Source organism: Pipistrellus kuhlii, unplaced genomic scaffold (genome assembly GCF_014108245.1).
Source record: "Pipistrellus kuhlii isolate mPipKuh1 unplaced genomic scaffold, mPipKuh1.p scaffold_m20_p_103, whole genome shotgun sequence".
Classification (NCBI taxonomy): Eukaryota; Metazoa; Chordata; class Mammalia; order Chiroptera; family Vespertilionidae; genus Pipistrellus; species Pipistrellus kuhlii.
In genome coordinates, this window is record NW_023425409.1 from 369,378 (window position 1) to 395,224 (window position 25,847).

At 54.8% G+C, this 25,847-nt stretch overlaps 3 protein-coding genes across 8 annotated transcripts in view; 1 reads left to right on the forward strand and 2 right to left on the reverse strand.

Moving 5' to 3' along the window:
• Positions 1-18,842, forward strand: part of SETD2 (SET domain containing 2, histone lysine methyltransferase) — a 58,033-nt gene extending 39,191 nt beyond the window's left edge. The window contains exons 15-23 of the mRNA XM_036430216.2: positions 10,083-10,131; positions 11,771-11,954; positions 13,305-13,974; positions 14,935-15,063; positions 15,898-16,037; positions 16,722-16,833; positions 17,114-17,194; positions 17,613-17,714; positions 18,096-18,842. Of these exons, the coding sequence (XP_036286109.1) occupies positions 10,083-10,131; positions 11,771-11,954; positions 13,305-13,974; positions 14,935-15,063; positions 15,898-16,037; positions 16,722-16,833; positions 17,114-17,194; positions 17,613-17,714; positions 18,096-18,257 (1,629 nt within the window). The 3' untranslated portion in view covers positions 18,258-18,842. The remainder of the gene's footprint in view (positions 1-10,082; positions 10,132-11,770; positions 11,955-13,304; positions 13,975-14,934; positions 15,064-15,897; positions 16,038-16,721; positions 16,834-17,113; positions 17,195-17,612; positions 17,715-18,095) is intronic.
• On the reverse strand, positions 18,614-22,317 carry LOC118714807 (death domain-containing membrane protein NRADD-like). 4 transcript variants are annotated; one of them, XM_045578787.1, is made up of 5 exons: positions 22,196-22,317; positions 21,053-21,127; positions 19,985-20,174; positions 19,778-19,875; positions 18,614-19,701 (listed from the first exon to the last, which is right to left on the reverse strand). In XM_045578787.1, the coding sequence occupies exons 2-5, from the start codon at positions 21,093-21,095 to the stop codon at positions 19,382-19,384; spliced, it is 651 nt and encodes a 216-aa protein (XP_045434743.1). In that variant the 5' UTR covers positions 21,096-21,127; positions 22,196-22,317; the 3' UTR covers positions 18,614-19,381. The 4 variants fall into 4 exon arrangements, with proteins under 4 accessions (XP_045434743.1, XP_045434740.1, XP_045434741.1 ...); XM_045578784.1 differs by having other exon boundaries at positions 21,053-21,183; positions 22,157-22,300; XM_045578785.1 differs by having other exon boundaries at positions 21,053-21,183; positions 22,196-22,296.
• Positions 22,318-22,576: 259 nt separating this feature from the next.
• Positions 22,577-25,847, reverse strand: part of NBEAL2 (neurobeachin like 2) — a 30,451-nt gene continuing 27,180 nt past the window's right edge. For all 3 annotated transcript variants that reach the window (XM_045578782.1, XM_045578781.1, XM_045578783.1), the window contains 9 exons: positions 25,370-25,450; positions 24,923-25,020; positions 24,646-24,818; positions 24,449-24,543; positions 24,126-24,242; positions 23,846-24,004; positions 23,623-23,771; positions 23,158-23,293; positions 22,577-23,079 (listed from right to left, as the gene is read on the reverse strand). In XM_045578782.1, coding sequence (XP_045434738.1) covers positions 22,975-23,079; positions 23,158-23,293; positions 23,623-23,771; positions 23,846-24,004; positions 24,126-24,242; positions 24,449-24,543; positions 24,646-24,818; positions 24,923-25,020; positions 25,370-25,450 — 1,113 coding nt within the window. In that variant the 3' untranslated portion in view covers positions 22,577-22,974. The remainder of the gene's footprint in view (positions 23,080-23,157; positions 23,294-23,622; positions 23,772-23,845; positions 24,005-24,125; positions 24,243-24,448; positions 24,544-24,645; positions 24,819-24,922; positions 25,021-25,369; positions 25,451-25,847) is intronic.

A 25,847-nucleotide genomic window follows, 5' to 3' on the forward strand; every position in this document is an offset into this window, starting at 1 on the left:
ACCATTTCCATCTAGCTTCTCAGGGCAGCAAGGAGCTTGTTAACATCACCAGCTGACCATGTGTCTCCTTTTCTCAACTCCATTTTCAACTCCGTGCTGAAGAAAAACGAGAACCTAGCGTGCATTCTGTGAAGAAGCAGGAAGAAGGTTGGGAAGTTGGATGATGCATGAAAAATATAATAGGTGAAAAGAGGACAGAGGTGGTTAACTCGTGGCGCCGGCGTTATTTTGGTGTGTCCATTGCCGACAATGGATGTCGTTCTGGGAAAATCCCGACTCCTGGCAAGAAAGGATTAAGTGAGCTGCTTTCTGTGCCTCATACACAGGACCTCTGCCTGCCTTGGCCCCCCGAGGCTCACACGCTCTGACTCTAAAGTAAACCCGAACGAGAAACATCCCTAGCACACGGCTACACATGTGCACGCCTTCACGTTCACACGCACACTCACTGGGTTACGTTTTCAGCAGAGACATGTACACAAGTTTCTGTTCACAAAAGGAGTTGTACATCACCCCTTGTGCTGAAAATACACCCTAGACTTCACAGGGCAAAACAGCTGGTTATAAGTGTGATAACTGTAACCTTGCCTGGAAAATCTTCCTTCATTTGGATCCTAAGACAAAGAGGTAAGGTTCCTGTGAATTTGGCAGCTTCAGTTGCAGTTAAACACCCAGAGATCGTGATGGCTATTGATTCCAGAGCCTTCTTGTAGATCTGTAGGTTACAGGATGTGCCTCTCCTTAAAGTGAGTTCTGGGTAGTTACAGTTACACCTGGATTCCATGATTTAAGGACAACATTCTGTAACGTGCTAAGTTGGAGTCTTCTTAATGGCCATTCTTATTCTTTCCTTTTATCTTTATTTCCAGATAGTATCTTTAACTCATCAAACATTATTTTCCTAGGAATTTAAACATTAAACTCTCTATAGAAATAACATGGACGTATCCAACTAATAGAGAGTTACTGCTTGGAATTTTGATCTGTAACTAATATTCTTTGTGAAATCTGCAATGCAACATTTTAAAATGAAATTTTGTGCCCTGAATTTTTGTAATTTTAAAATCCTTGATAGATTATTCTATGTTCATAAAGATCAGTATTATCCTTATCTTTAAAATGTATAATTGCCCCCAAGAACACTATATGAGATACTGGTTCCTTGGTAAAAGGTAAATGTGGCCCTAAACTCATTAGTAGTCCTTTTTGTTATTACTGGGTAAATACTTTCATCTAAATTGTAGGTTGGGCAATCTGCTCCACTGCCTGTTTTTGTAAATAAATATATTTTTTTGTTTTTTGTGTGTTTGTTTGTTTTCAACAGCCACGTTTGTTCGCGTACATACTGCCTGTGGCTGCTTTTTCATGCAGTGGTAGAGCTGAGTAGTTGGTTCAGAGCCGGGTGACCAGCAAAGCCTAAAATATTTACTGTCTTGTCCTCTGCAGAATAAGTTTGCCAACACCTGATCTAAACAATAAAGTACAGAATGTGGTTGCTCTAAACATTCTGATACTGAATGAAGTCATCTGACAATTTATTCTTTGGGTGAGCTCTTAATTCTGTTTCCCTAAAGACATTATGATCATGTTTTTATAACCGTGAAGTTAAAAAAAGTCTTGATGCTATTTAGGAAAAGTTACTTTTTTTGGATATAAGACTATCTGAGAAGTGGGGGACTATATACATTATTACTAGGGGCCCGATGCACGAATTTGTGCACCTTGAAAAGAACTGTGGGCCTGGAGGCTGCGGTAGGCATGGGGGCGGGTCTCGGCCCATCTTCCACGCCCCTGCCAGCCCCGCCCCAGTCCCTTATCTGCCGGCAGCCCCGCTCTGCCACTGCCACTCCCACGTGCACCGGCACCAGCAGTGGGTGCGAGTGGTGGCTCTGGCGCAGGACCACGGTGTGTGGAAGCAAAGAATTTTCAGTAATCACAGGGGCTCGCCCCGATGACAGTACCCGGTGCTGTGCCTTCGTCTGCCCCTGCCCCCCTTCGTTCCACTGTCCACCATGGCCAACAGCCGCCATGTTCCGCCTCTGGTGGTCAGAGCGTGTCACAGGGACTGGTTGTTCCATATTAGCCTTTTATTATATAGGGGAGGATTACTGGTCTGGAAGAGACTTTTCAGCAATATTGGTTTTCCTTCAGGCCAATGACTAAGTTAGTTGGAAATAAGAAATTTTGAATATAGATAAGTTGGTGAAATTTAGCTTTATATGTAATCATAATTTTAAAAATAGAAATCTTCCTTCTGGAATGTCTTTGTAATTTTAGACATACAGGAAAACTGCAGGCATATATTTGTATATGTATTCTGCATTTAATACACATTTTAGTGACAAAGGCAGGAAAAAAACTCAGCTTAAAATTTCTTTATTTTAAAATTCGATCTTTTATACATTTTATTTTAAAAATATTTCTATTGATTTCAGAGAGGAAAGGAAAGGGAGAGAGAGATAAAAGCATCAAGGATGAGAGTAACTCATTGATTGGCTGCCTCCTGCACACCACCCACTGGGGATGTGCCCAGAACCAAGGTACATGCCCCTGACCAGAATCGAACCTGGGACCTTTCAGTCTGCAGGCCGACGCTCTATCTACTGAGCCAAACTGGTTTCGGCTCTTTTTTTTTTTTTTTAGCTTGAAAAATGGTTAAGCCCTTCACCCAGATCCCCCAATTTAACATCTTACCAAATTTGTCATATTGTTTTTTTCTTTAAAATTTTAACTTCTAAAGAGGTAAGTTTTACAGGTGGACACCTACTGCCCCTAGATGTTCCAGTGTGTGTTTCATAGAAACAAGGGCATTCTTCTACATGACTTCAGTAAACATACTAAAATGAGCACATTACGGTGACACAGGACTAGTCTTTAACCAGCAGACCTCATTCACATTTGCTGGCTGTGCACAAAATGTTCCTCATAGCAAAAAGGGAAAGAAAAAGACCCTGTTCCAGAATCCTACCTGAGATCAACAGTTACATTGAATTGTATGGCTTTAGCATCCTTTAATTGGGAATAGTCCCTCAGTCTTTCCTTGTCTTTTATAAACTTCACATTTTTGAATACTTTTCAATTTCTTAGAATATTTCTAAATTCTGGCCTGTTAGGTTTTCTTTGGTTTGGGTTCGGGTTGTACATTTTTGGTCAGGACACAGGCGTGTCCGGCACCCGCTGTTGATTTGTCCCTTCTGGCACTGTCAGCGTGGGCACTTGGTTGAAGGGTGTCTGCCGGGCCTCCAGGGTGAAGTTCTGTCGTCCCTTCGTAACGAAGGAGTGTCCCTTAGAGTGCTTTTGGAAACACGTAAATATTCTTCTCCATCACGTTTACCGTTAGTTTCACCGTCAGTGCGTGTGCCTGAGCCACGTAACGGTGACGGTTGCCAGATGATTTTCTAACCCATCGTTTCTTTTACGTCTTTGGTTTCTGGTGGCATTCTTTTGTAAGCAAGAGCTTCCCCTGCTCTCCCATTAGGTCTTTATTCATTGATAATATCAGTTTAGACTCGTGGGTTCTTGTTTTTATTCAGTGAATTGTGGTCCCTTAGTTCCATTATTTACTCAGTGCTTAAATTGTCCTTGAAGCCATTGCTACTGGGACGTCACTTGTCAGCAGACTGCAAACAATACATACGTGTGTATGTTTATGTGCATACACGTAAAAGGGAGAGAGTGTGTCCATGGAGTACTTGACTCCGATCATTTCTCTCGCCTTTCCTTCGGTTACCAGGCCTCTCTGTGGCAGCTGCCGTTCTGCTGGGGTGCTCACTGACTTCCTGTCCCTGAGGCGGTATTTCCTGGCCGCCTGAGCTTTCCTGGCCGCACACGTGGAATAGTCCTATCGTCTCCTCTGCCATTTTTAATTTAGGTTGTCTTTTTTTTAAATTTCTTTATTGATTAAGGTATATATTTTTCCTCATCCCATTCCCATCCCACACCCCTCCCCATGCATGCCCCTTGTCATTCTTAAGACTATTTTAAGTCTCCTATTTGTCCTTCTTGCTCCCATTCTTTTCCCCTTTTATGTATCCTTTACTGGAGTCCCAGGGCATGAGGTTAGTGCACTGGGGTGGGCCCCTCCGCCCAGCCTGCATCGGGACCCCTGGTGGGCAGAGGCCCCACGCCGGCAGTCAGACATCCCTTGTGCCCTCCGGGGCTCTTGGCTCCTTACCAACCGCCTGCACCGAGATGGGAGAGGCGCAGCCACCACCTCTGCACTCGCCAGCCCCTGAGCCTGGCTTCTGGCTGAGTGGCATGACCACCAGGGGGCAGCTCCTGTGTTGAGCATCTGCCTCCTGGTGGTCAGTGCGTGTCATAGCAACTGGTTTTGCCTCTGGTTGATTTGTATATTATACTTTCATTGTATAGGTCCATGCTTTAACGTTATCTTTTTAAAAACACACATGGCCAATAATTGGAATCTCTGGTAGCATCACAGAAGCTCCCATTACTGAAAGAGCGATGTCTGTACGTGTTCGAGGAACGAAGGAAGTAGGGGAGGCACTTCTGTGTTTATCTAACCTTCTTGCCCAATATTTTCACTTAAAACACTCGGTGCGAGAGTCACATCAGATGCACAGTGGGCACAAGTGGGTTTGCTTCTCCTTTTGCAGTGCTGTCCTTGCCCGTGCTCTGTGCTGTCGTGGTAATCTCAGCAGATGGCTGAAGTTAGCTGCTTAGGTCCTCGTCACCCCTCACTGGGCCCTGAGATCTTAATCTCTGTGTGATTATTATTGTGCCTCCATGCAAGTGGTTATCACAATAAGTTACCGTTTAGGAATAGTGAATGGCTGTGCCTCCAGGCGTGTTCCTGTCAGTGTCCTGTTTAAACATTTAAATGGTCCTTACTACATTATTAAAATTAAGTTCGTTTTCCGTAGTGAGCTTGCAGGTCATGGCAGCCCAGCCCTCATTTACTTGTGTAGTCTCTCCTCCAGCCTCTGGCCCCCAGGTGGCCTGCGCTGGCGATGTTCGCGGACATCCCCTCGTTCCCGAGAACACGTCCTTCTGGTCGATGTCTCTTCTCCTTTCCCCGGGAAAGCCATTCCTGTTCTCCCAGAAAGAGCCTCTGCCACCTCGTGTGCGTCAGGACCGCCTCCCGGGCCGGCGGGCCGGCCGGCGGGCGCGCTGTGGAAGGCGGAGTCTGCTCCGCATCTCGGTGGGTTCCCCAGGGCACCTGTGAATGGAAACGAGAGAGAGATGGACAGAGGTCTTTTGATTTAAAACCTGTATTCTTTCTACTCTTTTTTCTGATCCAGCAAATAGTGATTTCTATTTCTTTGCTAGGCAATTCATGTAATTACGGTGAGTACTTTTCAGGTTTACCTTAGTCCGCTTTTGATTTAAAAACTCGTAAGTCCACATTCATTCTGAAAGCTTAGAGACGGTCCCTTGAAGGTTTTGTTCAAGTGGCTTTTTTCCTTGTAGCAGAGAGCTCAGCCTGTGACCCAGGGCTGACCTTCCGGGCCCTTTCAGAGCGTGCGGAGCGGAACGGGGTTTCTGGGCAAGGAGTGCACGGGCAGCCTCTTCGGCCGGAAAGGGAGAGCTGCAGCGGGGCTTTCTGGGCGGTTTGGGCAGCCGGGAGCTCCAGCCTTCACTACGGTGCTGGGTTGGCTAGTACTGGGGTTTTTTAAATAAATATTTTATTGATTTTTTACAGAGAGGAAGGGAGAGGGCCTCTGTGACTTAAGGAGGTCTGGAAGGTCCTGGGTTCGATACCAACCAAGGGCATATACCTTGGTTGCGGGCACATCTCCGATGGGGGCTGTGCAGGAGGCAGCTGGTTGATGTTTCTCTCTCATCGATGTTTCTAGCTCTGTCCCTCTCCTTTCCTCTCTGTAAAATATCAATAAAATATATTTTTAAAAAATAAATAAAGGAGGGAGGTAAATGTGGAGGACCCCCTCTTAAAAAAATAAAAAAAATAAACATGAAAGAATGCATGGAATAGAATAAAGTACTTAAAAACACACACATTATGTACCAGATAATTAAGATTCTTAGGGAAAAAAGATACTATAGATGAGTTTATATCTTTTTTATTCTTCTACTGTCTGTGTGTGTGTGTGTGTGTGTGTGTGTGTGTGTGTATTATTGATTTCAAAGGAAGGGAGAGAGAGAGACATCAATGATGAGAGCATCATCGATCGGCTGCCTCCTGCACGTCCATCGAGCCCACAACCTGGGCATGTGCCCTAACAGAGATCGGAACGGTGACCTGGCTTGTAGGTTAACAGCTCACCACTGAGCAACACTGGCTCACTGTCGTTTTTTAAGGACTCGGACTTGGAATAAACTTGGACATGCCCTGGAGCCTTCCGGCAGTCCTTCCCCCGAAGGCCAACCTTTCACGTCCCTCTCAGGCCCCAATCATGTGCCAGTGGGTCCCTCGGCCTGGCCTGCACCTTTTCACAATCCTGGACCCCTCGGGATGTCAGAGCTGGTTTCGGCCCGATCCTGCAGGTCAGGTTGAGGGACCCCACTGGTGCACAAATTCTTGCATTGGGCCTCTAGTGATGGTATAAGTTTAGTGACAAGAAAAAAGCACGAGATATGTAATACTTCTGAGTTTGTTTAGCAATGTGTGGTTGATTTATACAAATTAGAAGTAGGATTTCACTTGTCTACTCAGCAATTAATAGTTATGTGTCTGGCCCTGTTCTTGATCCTAGAGATACAGCAAAGCGTAAGATGATCCTGACCCTCAATAATGACAGCTGAGTGTCTGAGTGTGTGTGTGAGTTGGAAGCATTGCCTAGACCCCATGGAAATAAGATGGTGATGTGCAGAGAGTATCGGTTGGAGTGGGAACCAGACTCAGGCCCCTTTGAGGGCAGGGCTCCCCGACATCCAGGCTCCCTGACTCACAGCTCATGTTCTTTAACCATATGCCAGCCTCGTGAGTAGGATTTTTTAATGTTCTTTTTTTTAATATATATATTTTTTTATTGATTGATTTTTTTTATTTTTTATTTATTTTTTACAGAGCGGAAGGGAGAGAGAGAGAGAGAGCTAGAAATGTCGATGAGAGAGAAACATCGACCAGCTGCCTCTTGCATACCCCTTATCGGGGATGTGCCTGCAACCAATGTACACGCCCCCGACCGGAATCAGACCTGGGACCTTTCAGTCCGCAGACCAACGCTCTACCACTGAGCCAAACCGGTTTCGGCGTGAGTAGGATTTTTTAAAAAGTAAAGTGATTTTACATAAAAGGCTGAAGTAAATGAAGCCGACTCTGATGAGTACTTTCTGCAGGGGATTCAGTAGCCTGCTGGTGTGACATTATTCCTACCGACGTCCAGCCTGTAGGCTTTCCTGCTGCCTTTCACATGGCTGCTTCCTCCTCGGCTTTCAGTATTGTGGGACTTCGGAAAACAGTGGCATTTTCAGGGCTTCCAAGTAAATAATCTGAGTTTCCATTTTTAATTTTATGTGCGACGCCCCAGTTTGGCTCAGTGGATAGAGCGTCAGCCCAGGACTGAAGTGTCTCAGGTTTGGTTCAGGTCAGGGGCACATAACCTTCATTCCAGGGTCAATTCCTGGCCCCTGTCCGGGTACATGCAGGAGGCAACCAATTGATGTGTCTCTCTCATGTCAGTGTTTCTCTTTTCGGTGCCCGCCCCCACTCTCTCTAAAAATCAATGGGAAATTCCTCCTGTGAAGATTAACAAAGAATAAAGTGAACGTTATATGCAGTTTTGACTACATGTGAAGAAGGACCGAGCTAGGAACTGTACGTGCTTAGGTGGATGTTGGTAGGACTTGCTCTCCATGGTGCTGGGCACACTGGTCATCCTCTTTTTTTTTTTTTTTTTTTTTTTTTTAATATATTTTATTGATTTTGTACAGAGAGGAAGGGAGAGAGATAGAGAGTTACAAACATTGATGAGAGATGAGAGAGAGTCCTTGATCAGCTGCCTCTTGCATACCCCCTACTGGGGATATGCCTGCAACCGAGGTATATGCCCTTGACCGAAATCGAACCTGGGACCCTCCCGTCTGCAGGCCGACGCTCTATCCACTGAGCCAAACTGGTTTCGGCTGGCCGTCCTCTTGTGGAGGCCAGAATACATTTCCTCCTCAGCAGCTGCGTAGACTTAGAGTGGAACGAGGAGGACATCTTTGAGCCCTGGCAGGCTCTGTTGGTTGAGTGTCATCACATGCCCAGGTTTCTGGTTCTATGGGAGGCAATGGATCAATGTCTGTCTGTCTGTCTCTCTCTCTCCCCCACACACACTTCCTCCCTCCCTCCCACCCTCTCCCTTTCTTTCTCTCTCAAAAATAATGATAATAAATCAGCAAAAACATTTTAAAATCATAGACTGTATCTTTGAGGAGCGTATCCTCTGGTAATTAACGGCCACCGCAGAACGGGTCCAGCCTGGGGTCTGTAATAAATGACTATAAGTGTGTAACGCCAAGGCCTCATGCAGAAGACCCTCGGTAGGTGAAGATTGTGTTATTCTGAGTTAACAGACATCCCTTGATATATGTGTTCTCCCCTTTCATGAATAACCGTGCTGCCTTTTGGAATGCCTGTTTCCCCCCACAATGCGGGTGGATGCTGATGAGTGGCTTTATTGCTTTTTCCCTCTGGGAAGGGGCAGGCGGAGTCAGAGCCAGAAGACAGCTGTTCTCCTGGCTTTGTCCTGAGTCGGTGTCACAGGGGCACCACGCTGGGCAGCTCCAGGCGCCCTGCAGAGGGGCAGGCGGGGGTGCCCTCTTTCCGAGCAGAGCAGCCCAGGAGGAGCCAGAGGCTCTGAGCTGAGGGTAGGCATGCTTGCTTCATAGTTCTTTCTCTCAGATTCTCTGTGAGCAGTGAGTGACGGCTACTACGGGGCCAGTGGTTCTCAACCTTCTCGGGGGTCCAGAAGCACCTGGGAGCTTCTTAAAAATAAGGTGCCTGGGACCCATGCGCACAGTTTTAGAATCGAGAAGCGTTTCCTGGAGGGTCTGTGTGTGCGGCCGGTGGAGACAGTGCAGAGACCAACCATCGGTCACGTTCGTGGCAGTCCAGTAGTGCGTCTGTGAATGTGGGCTACTTCTGTTTGCTACAGGTATTCCCAGAACCAGCCATCAAAATGGGAGAGTTCTTGGGGGTGTGTTTAAGAATGGAATTACAGGTCATATAGTTGTCTTCAATGTTATGAGATTACCCCAAGGGAAGGTGTCATACGATGCGACGTTGGGAATATGTGGGTTTGCCATTTCCCACTTAACAAGGTGACTGGTAGGAAGTGTGCCCAGGAGCTCCTCGATGGGCCAGAACAGACAGGGGCCATCGGAGACAGAACTGGCTCTGGGCCTCAGCGTCAGGTAAAAGGTAGCTAAGGCCTCAACACACGCCACTTTCTCAATGATCTAATGTTGCTTTCCTTTAAAAAAGAGAGAGAGAGAGAGAGAGAGAACAAACAAACATTGATATGAGAGATGTGAGAGGGGCACACGGATTGGTTGCCTCCTGCGTGCATCCTGGCCGAGCTGGGATGAGTCTGCATCCCAGTATGTGTCCTTGACCGGGAATCCAGCCGGAGCAACATCAGCCAGTCACCTTTCCTATAAACGACAGCAGTAGGAAAGTAGACACTACATTTGGCCATTAGCCAAGTTGCTTTTGCATTGATAAGAAAATATAGTAGATAGCAGGGATTGCCTTCACACAATGTGTCTAAGTTTTTCGTATGGTCACTACTAACCTTCTTTAGGTAGGGGCAGCAGTAAGATGTCTGAATTGTTCTTAGGAATAATCTCTACAGAGGAACTATAGGCGACTAAACTTTATATGTAGAAAGCATACAGGTGTGTTTATAGCAGAAGGAAAATGCCTTGTTACTCTGTGTGACTCAACTAATGAGGTCATACGGGCCTTGTAGATGTTAAATGTTTTTACTTGTGCTACGTCTTCACTTGCTCTTAAGGGACTGGGATATATTCTTATGTGAAGCCAGAGTAAGTCAAATTCTGGGAGAAACGAAACAACAGCCTGTTCCTTCCACTCGTCGCCGTGTAAGATCACGCGCTTGCCTGGGTCCCGTTCCCTGCCCCGCTGACAGCCTCCTCCGTGTGCTTTCTTGCAGGAGGTCTATCGGATTCCAAAGAAAAGCCAGACGGAGAAGGAGAGCGCAGGTGAGTGCTCGGGACCCCCGGAATGTGCGAGGTCACTGGGAAGCACTTGGGTAGTTCTGTTTTTGAAACCAGACATTATGTGAGTAAGTGGACTGTTTGGTGTAAACCGTTTGTGAACTTGTAATTTTATGCCTCATTTTGTTTTTTAGTCTTGTTTGTTTTGCTTTGTTGTGTTTTTTTTTTTATATATTTTGTTGATATTTTACAGAGAGGAGGGAAAGAAATAGAGTTAGAAACATATATCAGCTGCTTCCTGCACACTCCCTACTGGGGATGTGCCCACGATCAAGGTACATGTCCTTGACCGGAATCAAATCTGGGACCCTTCAGTCCGCAGGCCAACGCTCTATCTACTGAACCAAACCGGTTAGGGCTAATTTTATGCTTTCTTAGTAAATTTTTGCTGAAGGAGATGTCTCTGTATTATCATTGTTGTTGGTTTCCTTGAAGTCATGAGTAGTCTTTAGTATTTTTTCTTCCATGCATTTGTTCCTTTAGATCAGACATTCTTTTTTTTTTTTTTTTTAATATATTTTATTGATTTTGTACAGAAAAGAAGGGAGAGAGATAGAGAGTTAGAAACATCGATGAGAGAGTCATCGATCAGCTGCTTCTTGCACACCCCCTACTGGGGATGTGCCCGCAACCAAGGTACATGCCCTTGACCGGAATCGAACCCGGGTCCTTTCAGTCCCCAAGCCGACGCTCTATCCATTGAGCCAAACCGGTTTCGGCTAGATCAGACATTCTTTATATTTGTGTGTGTGTGTGTGTGTATTTTTTGGCCATTTATTTGCCAAGCATATATATTTGCTTCCAGAAAGGAGGGAGAGGGAGACAGAAATAGAAACATCAATGATGAGAGAGAATTATTGATCAGCTGCCTCCTGCCCCCCCCCCCCCCCCCTTACTGGGGATTGAGCCTGAAACCCAGGCATATGCCCTTGACCAGAATCGAACCTGGGACCTTTCAATCTGCAGGCAATGCTCTATCCTCTGAGCAAAATGGGATAGGGTTAAAGATTCTTGTATTGGTTTAATAAAAGTTGTCTAATCCTTTTTTAACTAAAGAGACATTTCCTGCCCTAGTTGTTGGTTTGGCTTAGTGGGTAGAACGTTGGCCTGTGAACTGAAAGGTCCCAGGTTTGATTCTGGTCAAGGGCACATGCCTTGGTTATGGGCTCGATCCCCAGTGGGGGGCGTGCAGGAGGAAGCCGATCCACCATGATTCTCATCATGATGTTTCTATCTCTTCCTCCCTCTCCCTTCCTCTCTGAAATGAAAGTATATTAAAAAAATAATAATAATAAGTAGACATTTCCTATGTCAGGCTGCTCTTCTGCAAATTGTAAATCTGTGGGGTTACAGGGGCAGTAGATGGCGTTCACACTTGAACTGACAAGCAGACTGCCTCGTAAAGGTCTGGAGCGCCCTGCGTGCTGCGCTCCGCAGCGCCTGCTGAAGCTGCCGCGGGCACGGCGTCACGCGGTGGGAAGCAGAAAGGGCGCTCACAGAAGAGGCTTTCGGGAGGCAGGCCCGAGGCGTCCGGGGACCCGCTTGTTGGGTAGAAATTTGTGGCACGGTTGATGCATCCGATGAGAAACGGCTCCCAGTAAGTTTTTTAATCCTTTTCCCCCAGTGACTGAACGGGGAAGAGATGCTACTGTCTTCAGAGATCAAGCTGCTGCCCCAAAGACTCCCAACCGGTCACGAGAGAGAGACACAGACAAGCAAACTCAGAATAAAGAGAAGCGGAAACGAAGGGGCTCCCTCTCGCCGCCCTCCTCTGCCTACGAGCGAGGCACCAAGAGGCCCGAGGACAGGTGCGTGCAGAGCGCTCAGCTCACCCTGGGCTGGCCCCACGGGCTTGTGGAATGAGACTTCCTCCTGGGAGTGTGAACCTGCAGGGAATGTGAGGCATCTCTTGGCGCTCGTGTGAGCCGTGAAGACAGAATCCTTTCGAGGAGCCAAAGCCTTGTTCTCTGGGAGCCGGGTGGGGGTTGGCGGCGGAGGACGGGCAGCGGATGCTCGTAGGGAAAGGCCACCTGGTCACCAGCAGGGGCTCCGGCATTCCCTCGGAAGAGTAGATTGTGTCCACTAAGCCGGGTCAGTTGTTGATTTGGGGCTGTGTGGTATGAAACAGTAGCTGATCATGCTTGGTTTACAGTCCCCTGACTGCAAAAGAGATGGGACATCTTGTATATTTTTGCCATTTCTGTTCTCTCTTCTGTGAAGTAGCTTTATGTGTTCTGTTCATTTGTTATTTGTCTTTTGAGTATCGGGAGGCTTTTTGTTTGTTTGTTTTTAATATGTCTTTATTGATTTCAGAGAGAGAGGGAAGGGGAGGGGGAGGGGGAGGAAAATGGAAACATCAACGAGAAAGAAACCATGATTGGCCGCCACCTCCTGGCAGCCCGGACACGTGTCCTGTCCAGGAATCAACCAGTGACCTCCTGGTTCATGGGTCAACACTCAACCACTGAGCCGCACTGGCTGGGCTGTTAGGAGTTTTTTATATACGACATTCTAAATACAATTATGTTTTGCTGATAACTTTTGCCAGTATTTTTTCCCTAGTTGTGCCTTGTGCTGGGCTCGTTTTGTTCTTCTGACAGAATTTGTTCGCTGTGGTTGAGTGTGTCCTGTGCTGTGTTTCCTTCATGGCTGGGTGGTGCTCACTGTGTTTTAGGAGGGCTCTTCCCAGCTTAGCAGTAGCATGTCCTACTTGGCGTTGCACAGAGAAGAGAATATGAACGTGGCTCTGTTCTTCCATGTGTTCATGTTCGTCCTTTGTGGGTATTTGTCATAAATGTGTGTGGCCAAATGTGTCATTCTTTATCTTTATCTTTTATTTTGATTTCTGTTTAATTTCAGAATGTGTGGTTATAGGTCTGTCCCCAACTATGAAGAAGAATCTGTTTAAGATGCTATATGTGTCTTTAATTTGAAAGCTAGCAGTTTAGAATGTGATAAACTTCCTTTTTCATCTATGTGTCTGTTTCCGTGGGCTTCTCTTCTATTTGCAAGGCTCCTGAGTAACGTTGTGTGATTTTATAACTAATTGGAGCTGGTGTAATGAATGACTGAGTATTGAGTGACATACACTTAGTGCTTTGATTGTGGCTGTAATGTAGGAGCCACTTTTTGTGATGCTCCTACTGTTTTCTTTCTAGATACGATACCCCGAGCTCCAAGAAGAAAGTGCGGAAGGACCGCAACAAGCTCTCCACGGAGGAACGGCGGAAGCTCTTCGAGCGGGAGGTGGCTCAGCGGGAGGCGCAGAAGCAGCAGCAGCAGATGCAGAGCCTGGGGATCACGTCTCCGCTGCCCTACGACTCTCTCGGCTACAGCGGCCCTCACCACCCCTTTGCCGGCTACCCACCGGGGTACCCCATGCAGGCCTATGTGGACCCCAGCAACCCCAATGCTGGGAAGGTGCTCCTCCCCACCCCCAGCCTGGACCCCGTGTGCTCCCCTGCTCCTTACGATCACGCTCAGCCCCTGGTGGGACACTCTGCGGAGCCCCTGGCCGCCCCCCCATCGGTCCCCGTGGTGCCACACGTGACGGCCCCCGTGGAAGTGTCCAGCTCGCAGTACGTGGCCCAGAGCGAAGGGGCGGTGCACCAGGACTCCAGCGTCACCGTCCTGCCAGTGCCGGCCGCAGCCCCGGTTCAGGGACAAAATTACAGCGTTTGGGAGTCAAACCAGCAGCCGGTCAGCGTGCAGCAGCCCTACTCGACGCCCACCCAGTCGCAGCCGACCATCTATTACCAAGGACAGACCTGTCCAACCGTCTACGGCGTGACGTCCCCCTACTCCCAGACAACACCCCCCCTCGTGCAGGTGAGTAACCTGGAGCCTCTCTGACTTACTCACGTTTGTTACGGGAAGTTAGACTGATAGGCGGGGAATCCTGACATGGGTCAGTGTATATACTGACCAGTACCGGCTATGTACTACATAACAAATTAAAACTGAGCCGCGTAAGACAGCAGTAATGTCTTCCAGGCTCCGTGGCCAGCGATTCGGGAGCAGCTGGGCAGGGTGACTCTGGCTCTGAGCCGCCGTGAATGTTCGTTAACCAGGGCTGTCGTCACCTGGGGACCGCGGGTGCCGGAGTCGCTTCCAGGCTCACTCGCCTGGGTCCTCAGTGTACCCGGGCCCTCAGGAGGGCTTCTTACCACCGGCCGGCCGGCCTCCCCGAGCGAGAGAGAAGGCGGCTTTTCTTAATCCTCACCAGGGATGTTTCCCCCATTGCTTCCTTTTATTTTATTTTATTTTCAGAGAGGGAGAGGAAAAATTAATGATGAGAGAGAATCACTGAGTGGCTGCCTCCTACATGCCCCACGTGGGAATCGAGCCCGCAGCCCAGGCGTGTGCCCTGACCGGGAATCGACCCGTGACGCCCAGTTCATAGGTCGGCGCTCCACCACTGAGCACACCAGCCGAGCGTGGAGATGTTTCAGGCTGTGTTTATATTTATGCTGCGGAGTTGGCTTTTGTGTGATTTCACGTCGCCTCCAGGGGACAGCCAGCAGAGGGATTTGACAGGCACCTGCTATTGGAACATCTCACAAGTGCATCTGTGCTATTCAGTGATACTGCAAACCAGTTTCCCCTTTTTGCTGATGTTGGTTTGGGCTCTGGCTGTGGCATATGGTTGCCAGCTGGTTTGGGTAGATCCGTGGAACCTGGGAGTGTTCCCTTTCCGTGTGGACACTAGACCTCCAGGCGGTGCCAGCACAATGCTGATTGCTGCTTCCTGGAGTGAGAGAAGGCACTGAGCGTCTGCTTCCTCTTCAGAGCTATGCCCAGCCGAGCCTGCAGTACCTCCCGGGGCAGCAGATCTTCTCGGCGTCGGGCGTGGTGGTCCAGCCGGCCGCGGCCGTGACGGCCGTCGTGGCGCCGGGGCAGCCCTCGCCCCTGCAGCCGGTAAGAAGCTCCGCCGACGGGACGCTCAAACTGACCGACCGACCTCATATTTTTATACTTTGCTGTGAATTTCCGAAGTATTGCTTGCATAGACCAGCGGTTATTGGTGATGCTGTAGGAGACTGTACCAGACATGGACTCGTTAGTACAGTGAGGAGCTGAGTGCTGTGCCATGTGTGCTGAGGGGAGCTTTGGGTGTTCGCCGGATGTAGAAAGATGTGGTGAAACCTCGATGACGTGTTGTTTTGGGATGAAATGGGAAATAGGAAGCAGTTGGGAATCTAACAGTCACATGATGAGGACAGCAGTTCTGAAGAAGGGAAAGCTCTGCGAGTGCTGGTGGCTATAGGCGGGTGGGGGTGGCGAGGGGGTCGTGGGCTGCAGAGGAAGTCGTGTTCACTCAAGCAGGAGTGCCCGGGCTTGGTATGCGTTTTTAATACAAACACAACATTGCATTCCTGTTATTAGAAGTCAGCATTCTAAGAGTTGAGGATCATGATGAATGATACTTAAATTAATCAGAGTTTAATGCCATGAGAGGTACAGAGGAAGAGTTTGAGGAAAGAAACATTCCCAGGAGGGGAAGGATTAGTAATGTATTAAATATCGAATGGTGTGTACTATTAAGCGACACCAAAGCTTGGGGAAGAGGCCAGACAAAGGACTGCAGGAATGGGAGGTGGATCACGCAGCTACGTGAAGTAGACTCGAGGGGTGTGCACGAAGCAGCAGCCTCCAGACCGTGTGTGCCTAGAGGAGACGTGCCGTCGGGGACCGGGCTCCTGTGGCTGCTCAGGCAGAGAGGAAGCTGTTCTGTGCGTGTCTCTCTTCTAGCCGGAAATGGTGGTGAGCAACAACCTCCTGGACCTGCCTCCGCCCTCTCCTCCCAAACCAAAAACCATCGTCTTACCTCCCAACTGGAAGACCGCCCGGGACCCCGAAGGGAGGATCTATTACTACCACGTCATCACGAGGTGGGCACTCGGCACAAGGTGGGAGGCTGTCAGATGGACGGCGGGCCTAGGCTTTCGTCTTAGCTGTTGGGGTGTATTTTTGATCTGCAGACTCTTCTGGAGAAACAAAGGGGTTTTAAAAAAACAGCAATGACTTCATTAGCGTAGATATGGGGTCATGGGCAGGCGTCTTTTGTAAAAGACAGATCCCTGGCCGGATTGGCTAAGTGGTAATCGGCCCTCGGAATGAAGGGTTGTGGGTTCAGTTCCCGGTGAGGGGCATGTAGGATCCCTCTGTTGCAGGCAGGATCCTCGGCCCTAATCAGGCACATGTGGTAGACAGCCAGTCGATGTCTCTCTAACATCAGTGTGAAAGAAACACCAGATGGCTGCCTCCTGCATGAGCCCCGACCAGGGCCCACGCTGGGGAGGACCCTGCAACCCAGGTGCGTGCCCTTGACCGGAATTGAACCCAGGGCCCTTCGGTCCACAGGCCAGTGCGCTCTATCCACTGAGCAACACCGACTAGGGCTGAGCCCTTTAAAAAAAAAAAGTTGCGTTGGTCACAGGTAAGCCTGTTCCACAATCATCTGAAAACGGACAGTGTCAGGTGGCTTTAGTGCTGCTGACGGGGTCTGGGTGGTGGAGCAGAGGTGCGGGGCAGAAGTCTGTTCTGCTGGACAGCGGCCTCTCCCTCCCTTCCAGGCAGACTCAGTGGGACCCGCCCACGTGGGACAGCCCCGGAGACGAGGCCAGCCTGGAGCATGAAGCCGAGATGGACCTGGGAACCCCGACCTACGACGAGAACCCCATGAAGGTGCGTGCGGCGTGCGCCTGTGTCCTGTCGCTGGGGAGCCTGCCGGGTCCTGCTCGGGTTCTGTTCTCCTGCTTGTTCTGGAGAATTCCACGTGTCAGTGCTGGGGCGGGGGCGGGGGCGGGGCGGCTCGGACGTGCTGACAACAGAAACGAGGTCCGTGGAAGAGCAGCGACGAGCCTTCCCTGCCGCTCAGCTGCTCTCCGTCCACTCTGGGATACGTAGCACTTCAGGCAGGATTCTCAGGAGGATCGGCCTAGCACTGTGCTTTCTCTGTTCCTAGGCCTCAAAGAAGCCCAAGACAGCAGAGGCAGACACCTCCAGCGAGCTGGCTAAGAAGAGCAAGGAAGTGTTCCGGAAGGAGGTAGGCTTGGTGGGGCTTGCTCAACTCGTCCTGAGCACGCCAGCTCGCCCCCTCGCCTCACCCCACCCCCCTGCACTGTGACCCCCCTCACCCCGCTGCAGTGTGAATGCAGAGAAACGTGGCCCTGATCTGAGTGCCTTCAGTGAGGAGGTGCCTGCGTCTCCGGGGTCGCTGAGCCCCTGGCAGCACTGGGCGCGCTCTCTGAGCCGGGGCCTGGTTCCAGTGGAGCTCGGACAGGCAGGACCTGCTTTCTCCAGTCCCAGCTGCCGGCCTCCGGCCAGGCCCGCTCAGTCCACAGGGAGCTCCCCTCTGTCTGAACCCCCAGCATGCTCGCCCCGTCCAAACCAGCCACACGGAGGCAGGAGGGCCCCTCTGCTTCCTGCCTGTCGGGGGCGTGAGCAGTGCTCTCTGCCTGCAGATGTCCCAGTTCATCGTCCAGTGCCTGAACCCCTACCGGAAGCCAGACTGCAAAGTGGGGCGGATCACCACCACGGAGGACTTCAAGCACCTCGCTCGAAAGGTAGCTCCCAGCGCTGGCGGGCAGCGTTGTGGGCAAACTCCACCGCCGTCCCAGTGGTGCTGCCTTCTAAATGGCCCCCCCATGGGAAGTGGGCGTCCTGGCCTGACTCCCAGGCTCGGACCCAGGGATGGAGGGAAGGTTTGAGAAGGAAGGGCCCCACCTGGGTGTACTGACTCTAAGAAACGTCCAGAGCTGAGCTGCTCCTCTTGTGGCCCCAGCACCAGCCTGTGTCCCCCCCCCCCCCCCCCCACACACACACACACTCACACACTTCCTTCTGTCCAACTCCAGTCTTGGTTAGAGGGCCAGAGGCCAAGGCTGGCCTTCCTGCTCAAGTGGTGTCCCCCCTGACGGGCGGCCCTGTTCTCTGCGTCCTGACAGCTGACTCACGGCGTCATGAACAAGGAGCTGAAGTACTGCAAGAACCCAGAGGACCTGGAGTGCAACGAGAACGTGAAGCACAAGACCAAGGAGTACATCAAGAAGTACATGCAGAAGTTCGGGGCCGTGTACAAGCCCAAAGAGGACACGGAGCTGGAGTGACGGGCGGGCGGGGCGGAGCAGGCAGGACCGATGTGGGGAGGAGCCGCGGCCGCCCTGCCCGCTGCCATCACAGCTGTGCTACTGATGCCCTCACCGGCCTGCTGCAGAGCCGAGAGCCAGCGAGCCCGTCTCAGCAGGCGGTCCCCGTCGGGAGCTGTGGGAGGCCGGGGCCCCGGGAGACGCTTCCCTCGGACCCTGGCCCGGCCGGACCCCTCCCCCGGTCTCCTCCTTGGCGGTGCTGTCGGCGCACAGACCATGCGCTTCCACCACACCCTGTCCCCGACGACCTGTACTATATTTTAATGTATATGTGAATATATTGGAATAATCTGTTGTTTTCCTGGTTTTGTTTGTTGTTGTTTTGCTTTTAGCCTTTCCATGCTAGGATCACAGAAGACTTTGTAAGGACGGTTGAAGTGCTCCTGCAAGGTTTAATTTGTTATCATGTAAATACTCCAAAGCAGGCCGCCTGTGGTTCGGCCAGCCTCGTGCTATGTTGATAAGATTGATTTACTGCTTAAAATCACTTTACTTTATCCAATTTTTACTGAACTTTTTATGTAAAAAATAAAATTAATTAAAGAAGGTGGTGTGTGTGTTCCCTCAGAGCTAGTCAGCATGCGTGTCTGACGCTGCCGGAGTCCAGAGTTCGCCTGAGGGTGGAGTTTGCAGCAGATGCTGGAGGTGAACTCTGCGCTGAGCCCACAGTTCTGCATCCTGCACAGGAACACACGGCCTGCAGCCCAGGTTCCTCCTGTAACTCAGGACCCCAGCCTCCTACCACCCACTATCTCACAGGCCCCGGAGCCAGACAGAGCCCGCACAGTAACCAGAGCTGCCTTTACTGTGATACAAAAGTAGGAAAAGGGTTAAGGCCAGGAAGGGGAGCGGACAGGGAGCAGGAGGACAGGCCCACGGTCCTGCCCATCTCCCACAGCCACGTCTCCGTCTCCGTCTCAGAGGAACGTGGGGCCAGGGGAGGAGGGCGGTGGCTGCACCTGAGTCCCTCCAGATGGAGCAGGCGGGGCCCGCCCGCGCCAGGAAGCCCATGGCAGGGAAGCATGGGGGAGGGCGTGGTGGGGAGCACAGGGTGCACCCGAGAGGCCAGGCTCCGGGGGCCTGGCTCACACCACAGAGCAGCCCCCAGGCGGGAGGCCCAGCACCTGGACCACGTCTTCACGGCCCAGGGCGGCCAGGGCCTCCCCCAGCACGCTGAGGGTAGCGCCGCTGCCTCCCTGGGCGGCCCAGTCCCTCAGCAGCGCACAGGCAGGCCCCCGGCCCCGGGCCAGGGTCTCCACAGCCTCGGTCTGGAAGCCCAGGCGGCCTGCCAGGCCCTGCCAGCCCTTGTGGGGGTCGCCCGGCCCTCCCAGGAGCCGCTCCACTTCCTCCCGTTGCTGCCGAGGGAGATGGAGGTAAAGCTGGCCGCCGAGCTCCGGCTGTGGCCCTGGGGTGGGAGACACGAGCGTCAGGGGCTGGCGGCGGGCAGAGCGAGGGCCCTGCTCCGCGGGAAAGGGACTCACCCTGGCTGGGGGCATGGGGCCCCGGGGCCCCGTCGAGGCCGCCCGGCTCTGCAGCCCGCGCTTTGGCCAGCTGCCGTCTCTGCTGATTGGAGCGCCAGCTGTGGGGAGCAGGAGCCCTGCCAGCCTGCTCCGACTTCACTGAGACGGGGAGCTAGCTGGGAGTCCGGGCGGGAAGGGGTCCCACAGGGCAGTACCCAGGCCACCTACCACTTGAAGGCCACATAGGCAAGCAGACCGAGCACCACGGTGGCCAGGAGGGCATAGTAGACAGGGGTGCTGCTGCCTGCAGCCCCTGGAGGCTCAGGGGGGAATGGGGAGGAGGTATTGCAGGCTGGGCCGCTCCCTTCGCCTACCCACTCTCCCTCCCTGTCCCTGTCCTGCTCCTTCCAGGTCTGATCTGTGGAAGGAAGGAAGGAAGGACAGGGTCAGAGGCAAGGAATCCAGCTGGGATCCCTGGGCAGTCTCTCCTAGACTTGGCTCCAAATGATTTGAAACAATAGTCCATACTCTATAGTCAAAAGCTCATACATGCCTGGCCAGTGTGGCTCAGTGGTTGAGCGTCAACCTATGAACCAGGAGGTCATGGTTCGATTCCCAGTCAGGGGCTGTGGGCTCGATCCTCGGGTAGAGGGTGTGCAGGAGGCAGCTGATCCATGATTCTCTCTCATCATTGATGTTTCTACCTCTTTCTCTCTCTTCCTCTCTGAAAACAATAAAAATACACTTTCAAAAAACTGCAACTCAAGAATCTAGACCAGAATGCTCAGGTAAAACTGAAATTACAAAAGCTCACGCACCGCATTCAGAGCAGACTGGCTGCTTCCCATGTTCCTCTCCCACAGCCTCCCCTTGCTCACCACCCTCCCCAGCTGCCCTTCATGCTCCGGCCTGGAACCTCCCAGGCGCCTGCACCTGCTGATGCTCCTGGTTTCCCCCCTTCCTGCCTCTGATTGCACCTCTTCTGTCTACTGTGGACTGGACTTCATCTCCTCTCTTCCCCAGAGGAGTCCAGATGGTGAGAGCACCTTGAATCGCGGTCTCCATGGGGCCTCCGTGCACAGGAGACCTTGCACATTTTTGCAACATGAAGCTGCACTGGAAGGCAAGCAAATGCTGCTGCTTCCTTCCTTCTGCCCGGAGGCCAGCTGCTGCCGCAGCCCGTGCGGCAGGGCCCCGCGGACAAGCTCGCCAGAGCCCGTGACGGAACTTGTGTGACTTGCCCACCTGGGCTGCCTTCCGACCTGCCAAGCGCCACAGTGGCCAGGAGGTGCTTACCGCCACGGACCGTGCCGTCCTGGTGGCTGGCGTTGTGCGGCATCGCTCTGCCGGCGGGCGCTCCCGGCGCTGTCTCTTCGTGGAGAAGGGGGTGGCGTGTGAGGGGCAGGGCCTGGGCACGGAGCTGGGGACTGTGTGTAGGGACACGGGGGGGGGGGGGGGGGAGCGATACCACAGGCCTGATGTCAGGGGTCCCGCTCCTGACCCACTGCATCCTGATTCCCTCCAGGGCAGGCTGACCCCACACACCCACTCATCAACCTGGACCCGTTTTCTCTGTGTCAGGTGGAGTGGAGTGAGAGAACTGGCCCCAGCTGGCCGAGAGGAGGCAGGATGCAGCTCAGGAGGCGGGATGCAGCTCAGGAGGCGGGCAGGTGGGCAAACCAGAGTCCAGGGATGGCATGGAAGGACCAGGGAGATGCCCACCCTGTCCCAGCTCCATCACTGGCTGGTGGGAGGCCAGGAACCCGGCACCCTGGGCCCACCCGGAGTCTCCAGTGTGCCCCGCCCTCCCCTCCTGCTGAGAATGGACAGCAGGGTGTCGTGGGTCCAGCAAGGTCATAGGCATATGGGCCAGAGGCCAGAAACATGAAGGACAGGACCCCTCAATCCCAGGACCCATCTGGACCTACTGGGCTGATCCTGCTGGGACCCACCTCCCCAGGCCTGGGGGCGGAGGCCCAGTCTGCGCTAAGGAAGGATCTTGTCTGGAAAAGGGATGAAGAGCTGGGGGAGCCCCCGAACCCGCGGGCCACACTCACTGCCTGGCACGAGGCCGGGCGCCCAGGCTTACGGCGAATGCAGTTGGCAAGTGGGTCTGGGACCGAGGCCCAGGCCCTGCCACGTGTCCGGGTGTGTGAGTGTGTCACCCACCGCACAGGGGCCTTTGTGGGGTGCTGGCTGATCCCGGTTGGTGGGTGAGCCTGTGACTGAGTCTCATGTCTGCCTGACCCAGCTGAGCTGCGGCATTGGAGCCTCCACCACCCACACCACGCACCGGCCCGGGACCCACAAAACAGGCCCACACCCGCCTGGCTTCCCACACAGGTTCCGCCCAGCCGGGTCTCCAGGGGGTGCAGAGGCAGCTCGGGCCCCGCTCCTGACCTGAGGCGGCCAACCCTCCGCGGGCCCAGATCCGCTCACCCTGGCGGGCCGAAGCCTCAGTTCCCAGGGGCCGGCCGAGGAGACGGCGTGGAATCCCGGGGAGGCCGGCTACTGGCCCGCCCAAGACAGGCGGCGCGAGGAAGAGCGCGGAGGGCCGGGCAGGGCAGGGCTGGGCGGGGCCGAGGCCTCTCGACGCCCCAAAAGGACCGCGCAGACGCGCCCACTCTTCGCTGCCCGGAAGGCGGCCGGGCGGCCACGTGTTGGACTGAGTGCGAACAGGAGTGGGGAGGACGGCCCAGGGGCCGAGGGGCAGGTCGGGGAAACTGAGGCCACGGAGAGGACGAGCCGCCCTGGAGGGACCCAGACCTCATGGACCCGGGCGGGCTGGGCCGCGCGCGCAAACGCAGGAGGCGGAGCAGCTACAAAACTAGGCCGTTTATTGCCGAGAACGGGCCGGGCCGCCTTGGGGTTAAGGCCACGGCCGGTCCCTGTGCTGCCGGAACGGGGCTGGGGGCTGGGTCCCCGGCCCCAGACTCTGCAGAAAGTGCTGTGCGGTCCGCGGGGCCAGTGCCGGGACGCCGGATGCCCCTCTGCCGGCGAGGGGCGGGACTTCCGGGAGTGACTCTGCCCGCCAATCCCTGAGCTGGGTGGGGGTGAGGAACCGCCCACCCCGAGTGCCAGCTGACAGCTCCGCTGACTCCTGGGCGGGGCCTCCGGGTGAGGCGGGCCCCGTGCTGGGGACGGGCCTCCGGATTGGGTGGGGCCGCGCTGGGGGCGGGGCCTCCGGTGGGCGGGGCCGCGCGGGGCCGGACAGGCGGTCAGCGCGCCTCCTCGGGTCTGTACTCCGTCTCCCCCGAGGACACCTGCGAGATGCGCCGCGAGGAGGACCGCCAGAGCTTCCGAGCGAACTGGCCGCTGCGCACCTGGGGGGGCGCGGGTGGGTCAGCCACGACCACCCCTCCCCGCCCCACTCGAGCTCCCCTGCCGGCCCTGGTCCTCACCTTGGAGGGCTGCCCCGCGCCCACCACGATCAGCTTGCCGTCCTCCAGACCCACAAGCACGTGGCTGCGCTCCTTGGTCACAGCCATGCTGCGGATGGGCACCTTCATGGGCAGGGGAGGCGCAGCCGGAAGCAGTCTGGAGGGAGGGAAGGAGGGAAACCTGGACTCGAAAATGGCAGGCAGCTTGCACCCAGCTGACTCTTCATTCTCCTAATTGCCCTGTTTGCCCCCGTTTGCAGGACGGCTCAGTTGAAACCCTGACCAATGAAGAGATCTCCCACGGACGTGAGGCTAAGGGAGGCCAAGGGCGGGGCCTCCCCGGTGGGGGCGGGGAGTCAGGGGCAGGACTTGCAGGCCGTGCCCATGAGCATGCACAGAGGGTGGGTGTGGGTGCACAGGGGCACCTCCTGGTTCCTCTGCCAACGGCCACCCCCTGAGGGACCGTGAACCCACAGACAGGCTCACTTGTTCAGGTGGAGGATGTGCAGGGCACACTGGGCCGTGCCCAGCAGAGCGAAGTCCTCTGTCACCGCCAGGGCGGTGGGCTGCTCCCCCAGGGGCAGGGAGGCCCGCAGCCTTCCGTTCACCGAGTACAGGTGCAGGGCGTAGGTGACCTGGGAGAAGCAGGAGGTGTCAGCGAGCACAGAACCCCCACCGCCCCGGCCTGCCTGGGTGCCCTTCCCCGCACCTGAGCCCCCAGACGTTCCCGCGCCGAGCTCTGCACCACGATCTGGCCCTCGGACCCCAGCGCCAGGTGGGACACGGGTCCGGGCAGCATGGCCCCCGGGGGCCGCAGAGCCGCCACAAACTGCCCACGGCGCACTGTGTGGATGATCACAGCTCCGTCCTGCGGGAAGGCAGCTTAGGGTGCCTGGCAGGGGCTCTGGGTTCCAGAGGCAGCACCCAGCAAACTCAGCACCCAGCCCCCACCCTCCCCGCCCCCGGCACCGGCACCGGCACACACAGACCTCCGACCCGGACACAGCCATGTCAAGTTCCGTGCTGATGGCCACACAGCTCACCGCGGCTTCGTGCCCGTAGAGGACCTGTATGGGCTTCGGTGCCAGTCCCACCGAGACGCCACCCTGTAGGAGCCCAGGGCTGTCTCAGGCCTGGGGCACCCGTGATCCCGGCCCCTGAACGAGGAGGCTCAGGCTCAGCAGCGAGAGGGGACCCGGTAAAGCCAGAGAGCTGGCGGGTCGTGGAGGGAAGGGGACGAGACAGGAGCAGGACTAGAAGCCTGCTGGGGGGGTGGGCGCAGGGCTGACTGCGGGGCTGCCCACCCGCACACCTGATGCAGGAGCTGCCACACCAGGCAGGTGGTGTCCCGGGAGCCCGAGATGAGGTAGAGGCCGCAGGAGTCCAGTGCGAGGCAGGTCACTATGTCTGCGGGGCGGGGCGGGGCAGTCCGGTGGAACGGACCGTCAGGCCACTCCGGGCACGCCGCCCGCCCCGCCCCGCCCCGCCCCAGCCGCCGGGCGCCCGTACCCAGGTGGCGGTGGATCTGGCTCAGCAGCTTGCCCCGCGGCAGTGCGGTCACGCAGAGGCTGCCGTCCCAGTGGCCACCACTGAACAGCAGCTTCCCGTCCGGGGCCACTGCCAGGGCCTGCCCGCTCAGGCCACCGCCCGGGACCCAGGGGCCGCTCAGCAGCCGCTGCCCCCTGGCCGAGGGAGGGAAGGACGGGTGAGGCCGGGGTCCCTGGCCAGACCCCGCGCCGGCCAGCGTTCTGCTTCGGGGACCCCCGGCCCCGCATAGCCCTCTCACTTGGTGGAGTCTTTGATGAACCTGAAGTAGTTGCTTATGTTGCGGTCGTAGGGCGACCAGCTGTGGGTGCCCAGCAGCCCGTTGGCACTCACGGTCACCTGCGGTCAGGGGGGCAGAGGCCGGTTTGGGGGCAGTCGGGGGACGGAGGCCGGTTTGGGGGGCGGTCGGGGGGCAGAGGCCGGTTTGGGGGGCGGTTTGGGGGACGGAGGCCGGTTTGGGGGCGGTCGGGGGGCAGAGGCCGGTTTGGGGGCGGTCGGGGGGACGGAGGCCGGTTTGGGGGCGGTCGGGGGGCAGAGGCCGGTTTGGGGGCGGTCGGGGGGACGGAGGCCGGTTTGGGGGGCGGTCGGGGGGACGGAGGCCGGTTTGGGGGGCGGTCGGGGGGACGGAGGCCGATTTGGGGGGCGGTCAGGGGGGTGGGGCGGCGGGCATCCTGCCCAGCGCACTCACCAGCAGGTCCGGCGTCATGGAGGAGTGCAGCTGCCGGTGGGGAACCATGGCCAGCACCAGGGGCACGCCATCGCTGATGAGCTGCGGGTGGAGGGCAGGCGGGCTGTGTCCGAGGCCAACCTGCCCCAGCTGCTCCCTGGGCACCGCTGCCTCCTCTACCCTCCGCCCCAGGGGCCCCTGGCTGTGGCACAGAGGCCCAGGTCCCACCGGGAAACACGTGTGAGACCAGAGGTTTTCAGGGGGCAGCTCAGAAGCTGAGTGAGAAGCTGGGACGAACAGGGCCTCCAGCTTGGTCCACCCGCCCGTCACTCCCTGCCCCCAGCCTGCGGGCAGGAGGGGGCAGGCCTGAGCGTTCTGGGACGCGGACAGGAAGGATGCCCTCCCTCCCTGAGGCCCCGAGGTGCTGTCCGGGCCTTTTCCTGGCAGCTGCTCGCCCTCGGCTCTTGGCTTCCCCGGGGGCCTGGGAATCGGTGGCCCT